The sequence below is a fragment of the Eriocheir sinensis genome, chromosome 58, assembly GCF_024679095.1.
Source record: "Eriocheir sinensis breed Jianghai 21 chromosome 58, ASM2467909v1, whole genome shotgun sequence".
In the NCBI taxonomy this organism is placed as follows: Eukaryota; Metazoa; Arthropoda; class Malacostraca; order Decapoda; family Varunidae; genus Eriocheir; species Eriocheir sinensis.
In genome coordinates this window covers 490,221-497,500 of record NC_066566.1, presented here as the reverse complement: position 1 = coordinate 497,500, position 7,280 = coordinate 490,221, and the positions used below count along the sequence as shown (strand labels likewise).

The 7,280-nt window shown below is 48.7% G+C and overlaps 1 protein-coding gene across 2 annotated transcripts in view; it reads left to right on the top strand.

Moving 5' to 3' along the window:
* Positions 1–4,090, top strand: part of LOC126985006 (uncharacterized) — a 64,621-nt gene extending 60,531 nt beyond the window's left edge. Inside the window, exon 2 of one of the 2 annotated variants that reach the window (XM_050839234.1) lies at positions 3,304–4,090. In XM_050839234.1, the coding sequence (XP_050695191.1) occupies positions 3,304–3,800 (497 nt within the window). In that variant the 3' untranslated portion in view covers positions 3,801–4,090. Of the gene's footprint in view, positions 1–2,351 lie in introns of both variants that reach the window. The other variant, XM_050839233.1, reaches the window with a different exon arrangement.
* Positions 4,091–7,280: the final 3,190 nt, after the last annotated feature.

The following is a 7,280-nucleotide window of genomic DNA, read 5'->3' as shown; positions in this document are numbered from 1 at the left end:
TGTTTCCCGCCCCGCCCCGCCCCGCCCCGCCCCACCCAGCCTCTCCCTACACACATTCCCCCGCCCTCTGCCGCCCCCAGCTCCACACCGCCCCGCCCCGCCCGCATTCCTGCTAATATATGAGGCGATGATGGGAGTTTCATGTTCCGCCTCTCGTTAGCTGCAGGTCAGTTAAATCATGGACACGTTGAAGGCAGGTAGGATACGAGGTCAGGTGGGGAGGGGGAGGGGGAGAGCGGAGGGAAGGGAGGGGAGGAAAGATGCGAGGGAAGGTAAGGAAAAGAGAAGAGAGGATAAAGAAGAGCAAGATAAAGGAGAGGAGAGGAGGGGAGGAGAGGAGATGCGAGGGAAGGTAAGGAAAAGAGAAGAGGACGAGAGGAGCAGAGAATAAGGAGAAGAGAGAGATAAAGCAGAGGAGAGGAGGGGAGCAGATAGGAAAAGAAAGGAGAGAATGGGAGGGGAGAGGAGAGGATCAAAGAAAAGAGAAGAAGAGGGGAGCAGAGAAGGGAAAAAAGGACAGTGGAGAAGAGAAGAGGAGGGAAGTGCCATGGTGGGGGCGGGGCGGGGCGGGGCGGGGCGGGGCGGCATCCTGAGTGGGTCTCGTGAGGGGCAGGTCGGACTTTCCCTTCCTTTCCGGGTCCCAAAGGTGAGTTCCGGGCCGACCACTGAGGGACACATCTTGCGCTCCCTCGCCCCCTCCCCATTTCTCGTCCTCCTCCCCTAACCAGCCCTCTGCCCCCGCCCCGGACCGCCTACACCCAACACTTCCAGCCCCCTGCCCCATCCCACTCCACCTATCTCCACCCCCAACCTCCCCCACTCTTAGGTCAATGTAACTAGGATGTCATCGAACTTGTGTGTTAGAGTATTTGATGTATTACACAGTGAGGAAACTAGAAAATATATACAGTTTATGTACGTATATTTGTATCTATATGTGATTACCTCAGTGTATGTATAAAATCAAATTATATCCATGAGTGGTGCTTGGAACGCCGTTTTTTTGTTTTTTGTTGTTTTGTTTTTTGACCCTTGAGCGGCTTTCTTTACTGTGAAAAATATCTCCTGCCCAGCTTAGATTAACGCACTTGTCATTCATATCATCAGCATGCTTCAAACCATATAACTCCTTGGGACCTCCACAGATGCGGCGTTTTCCCCTATTTTCTTCTCCTCTAAGGACACCAAGAGGCCTCAGCTTCCCTGCCCTGTCCTGAGCGGCTTCTGTTTTCGTCGCGTCCTGGACCTAGATTATAGATTTCCTTTCGACAGTTGCTTCTATCTCCTTTGATGGAGCGGCATGTTTCGGGATTATTCTCTCTCTCTCTCTCTCTCTCTCTCTCTCTCTCTCTCTCTCTCTCTCTCTCTCTCTCTCTCTCTCTCTCTCTCATCACAAAACAAAAACATGTAAATAATAAAAAGTAAGGAGACGAATCCCGTTGAAAGCATTTACAGTTATGAAGCAATATTTACACATCTTTCGTTTATTATTAACTATTTCAGTTATTCCCTCAGATAAATGTAGTTGTTGCCTCGTTGCACCGATCTTATTTTTTTTCACTTGCTGCCTCTAGTGCTGGAAGGCTCTCTTGGGGGGGTCTCTTGTACAATCCCAGCCCGTTAGTGGTGCAGGCGAATTCTATTTATAGTGGCTGCCGTGATAGTGTCCGTGTCTCTTGCTCTCCCACCTCTTGTTACTGTGAGAGTAACTTTGAGGCGCCACACACACACATTCCTTCATTTGAATCTCGCAACGCGTTTAGCAAGCCCAAAGGTTTCATTTTTCGTTCCCCGATTGGAGGAAATGTTTGCGGCACAAGACTGCTCACAGACTGCCACGCCAACGACGACACGGCTGAGACAGAGAGAGAGAGAGAGAGAGAGAGAGAGAGAGTCACCAATATTACGTCCCACTGTCCCAGCGTGATACTCTCAGCCTTTTCCTTGAGCGACGCCGCCAGTGGTCGGCGGAGCCAAGGCGGCACACGGCGAGAACAAACCATCCCAGAAGAGGACAACGTTGATAACCTGCACGTTCCTGCTAAACATTGTTCATTTACATTAAAATGACTCAGCAAAAGAAAATGAAGAAGGCTAAATGCTGCGGGTGCTTCGCCTGGCTCTTCGCCAGGTGGGCACGCCGCAGCCCCCCCGAGGACCTCGACTCCACCGTCGAGGACACCAAAAACGCCCAGGACGATGCAGGTGAACGGGGCCAAGGGTCCCTGAGCCTGGTCTGCCTGGAGAACGCTGCTCAGCCTCTCTCTGTGGTGGAGGAGGAACTCCCCTCCGACACCCAGGATGCTGATGGGGTCGTGGAAGAGGCAGGAAAGGAGAGCCATGGCAGGAAGCCTGAAACTCTCGTCATCACTATCCACTTGGTCAAGAGAGAAAGGGTCGACAAGCCAGTGGACGAAAATACAGTCGCAGAAAAAGACTGGAAGCAAAAGGAAAGCCATGGCAGGAGGCCTGAAACTCTCGTCATCACTATCCACTTGGTCAAGAGAGAAAGGGTCGACAAGCCAGTGGACAAAAATACAGTCGCAGAAAAAGACTGGAAGCAAAAGGAAGGCCATGGCAGGAGGCCTGAAACCCTGATCATTACTCTGCACATGGTCAAGAGAGAAAAGATCAAAGAGGTGTACGAGGAGCTGCCCTCCGAGCATCACGGCACTGCTGGGGACGCTCCCTCCTGCAGGAGCAAGGCTGTCACCGGGCCACCAGAGAAGACGCCCCTCAAGAGCAGCTTCAGAAAGCACGATGCACCTCCAAACCCCGCCAAGAAAGTTGTCAGGTTCAGCTTCCAAAACCTGAACACTTTCGTCAAAGATCGAGAACTGTACTGCGGCTACGACTACTTCAAGTACGGCTTCCCTCTCTCCATGATTCGATCTGAGCTGGAAAGAACAGTGAAGCCACAGGAAGAGCCAGCAAAGGAAGCAGTGAACAAACTGCCAGAGCCTCAGAAAACAACAGTAACAAAGAAAACAACAGATTCAGACAACAAAACCACTGAGCCACAACATCTCACAGGGATCCTCAAGAAAGGAAAGACGGCCAGCACCGCTCATAAATGTCTCCGCTTTAACTTCCAAAACCTGAACACTTTCGTCAAGGATCGTGAACTGTACTGTGGCTACGACTACTTCAAGTACGGCTTCCCTCTCTCCATGATTCGTTCTGAGCTGCAAAAGCCAAAGGAGAGAACAGTGAAGTCACAGGAAGGGTCACTACAACAGCAAACAGTTAGGGAAGCTCGCTGTGCACCGATGAATACCACTACTGAAGGGAAGTCTCCTAAAGGTATTCTTAAGAAAGAAAAGATGACAGGGTCCACCTGTCCAAAACACGTGCGCTTCAACCTTGGTAACCTCCGCGCCCCCGTTAAGGAACGTGAGCTGTACCGTGGCCACGACTACTTCAGATACGCCGAGCCGCTCCAAGTCACTCAGTCTCCCAACGTCGCCTCGAGGCCCCACCAGCAGCCCGTTAGATCCGCCTCTAACTCGCTGCGCGGCGCACCTCGGCACCTCGGGAGGCCGAGGACACAGCGGAGCAACGACTCCTTCCAGCAAAACAGTGGCCGGAATGCTGCACACAACTACACCAACAACCGCCACTCACAGCACCGCCATCACAACTCCAGCAGCCACGTCTCGCCCAGATACGAAACAAGGTATTTCTACGAAGGGCAGACAAACCCAGGCACCAACTCCCGCAGCAGAAGTCGTGTCAAGAGAGGCGCCAAGCCGAGTGAAGGCGATGTTCTGGGAGCACAGGGCGAGTACACAGCGTCGTGATCAAACTCAAATGTTCAGCGACGTACAGTTGACGTACATTGCGGGTGCATTTCTCAATACCCGCTGAACAGTAACTGTCGTTGATTGGTGATAACAGTGACTGAGGAGTGCCAAGAAGCACCACAAACACGCTGCGAGGAACGGCTCGCCAGCTGACTAAAATCACCGTGCAGAGGAACACGTCCCAGGGAACGGTGGCACTTTACGGAACACATTGTTCAAGAGTGTCGCATCTGTGGGGAGTGTTGCGATGCATGGGTGTGCTTACATTTCTTATCTTATATTTCAAATGAAAAATAGAAAATGTTGTCTTACTGGCAGGAATAGATCCCTTAGGCAGGGACAGCAGGGTCGTGTTGGTCTTCAGAACAAGAAACGTTATGTAAGGAGTTGTCTAAACGACCACCTTAGCAAGGCTGTCACCTGAATCTAAGGTTACTCTTTCTCTCTCTCTCTCCTATCTACTCACTCTATCTCTTCCTTCCTGCTACTGAACCTTTTATTTCCTTTTCTTAATCTCCTCATCCTCAATCTCCTTTTCCCCTAACAATCATCTTTCTTCTGAAGCTTTGCTCTTTCCTTTCCCTCAATCCTCCTCCTCCTCCTCCTCCTCTCGGTAGCAGCGCGGGACTTCAACGCCCAGCTCGTGCCGATTAGGCTGTCCCGCGACTCAAGCTGGCACCCGGCTCACCCCGCCCCGCCCCGCCCCGCCCCGCCTGACGCCGCTCAACGCTCGTCTTTATAAGAGAGGCAGCCACCAGCCCCCGACAGCCACGAGGCGGAGATAAAAAATGACATCAACCCCCGCTGCTGCTGCCGAGAAATGGACATAAAACTAACCTTGGAAGTGTTTTATGTGGTGACTAATAGCAGACACCAGGCAACGAAGTGATTTAGAGGATAACTAATAGCCGATACCAGACTTCAGGTGATTCATGGGAGCACTAATAACAGAAACCATGCCAAGGTAGATGTATAGGAATACTATTAGAGAACAAGGACTGTTGATAAAGAACAAGCTCCTTAGTTATTTATATGATTGATAGAAGCAACAACCATGCAAGCAAAGTGATCATACACGATTACTAATGACAAACTAACCTCCAAAGGGATTATTTTATGTTGAATTACTATTTGTAAAAACCTAGATCAACTGTTGTTATAAGATTACTAATAATACCGATGCAATTGCTACGATGTTTCTTGATCGGGGAAGCACAGAAGACATTCCGTGAGGGTCTGATAACCTGAGAAACACAATCAACATATTCCTAAAAGCGTCTCTTATTCCGGGAAACACAAAAAACATATTCCTAAAAGCGTCTCTTATTCCGGGAAACACAAAACACATATTCCTAAAAGCGTCTCTTATTCCGGGAAACACAAAACACATATTCCTAAAAGCGTCTCTTATTCCGGGAAAAACAAAACACATATTCTTAAAAGCGTCTCTTATTCCGGGAAACACAAAAAACATATTCCTAAAAGCGTCTCTTATTCCGGGAAACACAAAACACATATTCCTAAAAGCGTCTCTTATTCCGGGAAACACAAAACACATATTCCTAAAAGCGTCTCTTATTCCGGGAAACACAAAAGAAACATTCCGGAAAAGATCTCTCATAATCGTAGAAGCAAACTTTAACCCAATAACCTCACCCCGTCACCCCAACCCAATAACCTCACCCCGTCACCCCAACCCAATAACCTCACCCCGTCACCCCAACCCAATAACCTCACCCTGTCAAACACAACCCAATAACCTCACCCCGTCAACCCAATAACCTCTCATAATCAACCCAACCCAATAACCTCACCCCGTCACCCCAACCCAATAACCTCACCCCGTCACCCCAACCCAATAACCTCACCCCGTCACCCCAACCCAATAACCTCACCCCGTCACCCCAACCCAATAACCTCACCCCGTCACCCCAACCCAATAACCTCACCCCGTCACCCCAACCCAATAACCTCACCCCATCACCCCGAACTCATAATTTCACCCCATCACTCAATCCTAATAACACAAACTCCTAAAAGCATCTGCTATTAATACTTGAGTGTGGGAGTGAAGGTTGAGATAGCAATAGACGAGCGCCCACCTTCCTTTCTCTCCCCCCCCCTACACACACACACACACACACACACACACACACACACTTAGAAGGCGCAGATGATGACCACAGCCAGTGCTCGGGTCACGGTCGGCGGCAATAACACGGAACAGGCGAAGCGGAAGGATGGGAAAAGAATGCTGCACGAGGAGGAGGAGGAGGAGGAGGAGGAAGCCGGGAGACGGATGGCCTTGTATTCCAGGCTACTTAACAATGATGTATTCACTGGACGTATTGCACCGTCAAGATCTGGCGTGCATGGGTCCTCCTCCTCCTCCTCCTCTTCCTCCTCCTCCTCATTCCATCTGCATTCTTCTCTTAAACTCCTCCCTCCTCCTCGTCATCGTATCCTTCTTCTCTCAGTATAATAAATTTCCTATGATTCCTTTTCTCTGCTCTTCCTCTCTTTCCTTCTCCTCCTCATTCTCCTTTTAGTATCCTTCCATCTTGTTTTTGTATCCTCCTCCTTCTTTCCCTATGTTAATTTTTTCTCTTCCTCATCTTCCTGCTCTTCCTCCTCCTCTTTCTCCTTTTCTCATTCTCCTTCTTTTAGTCTTCTTTCATATTCTGTTTTTTTATTTTTTTTATTTCATTCTATTTTCTTCATCTGCCTTTTCTTCTTCCTCCTCCTCTTCTTTCTTCTTCTCATCTTTCTTTTAGTATTCTTTTATTTATCGTCATCATATCCTTCTTCTTTCTCTTTTATATTCTCTTCCTCCTTCTTCTCTTCCTGTTCCTCCATTCCTCTTCTGTTCATATCATTCTTTCTCTCTATAAATATTTTTCTTTCTCTTCTTCCTCTTCCTGCTCCTTCTCCTTCGCCTTTCGCTTTCCGTCCTTGCTTTCTTCTTCTTTCTCTCTGTTATCGTCTTTATCCTTTTCTCTACCTCTTCCTCTCTTTTCGTTTCCGTCTTTAATTTATTTTTTTCTCTCTTCCATGTATTTCTCTTCTTCCTTAGCCGTCTCTCTCTCTCTCTCTCTCTCTCTCTCTCTCTCTCTCTCTCTAATCATCGGGTTTTGTCTCCAATCTTATATATATATTTTCAGTTACATAACACACACACACACACACACACACACACACACACGCGCGTCATAATCCCCCAAAATTGAGTAAACACCCCATGGCACACGAGAGAGAGAGAGAGAGAGAGAGAGAGAGAGAGAGAGAGAGAGAGAGAGAGAGAGAGAGAGAGAGAGAATTTCTTTGGTGACCTTCCATTGATACTTTTCTCATTTTCTTTTTTTTTCTATTCTTTCGTTCCTCTCTTCTATCCTTTTTTTCCCCTCTTTTCATCCCTTCCTCACCTCCTCCTCCTCCTCCTCCTCCTCCGCCATTCGTTCTTCCATTTTTCCTCCTCCC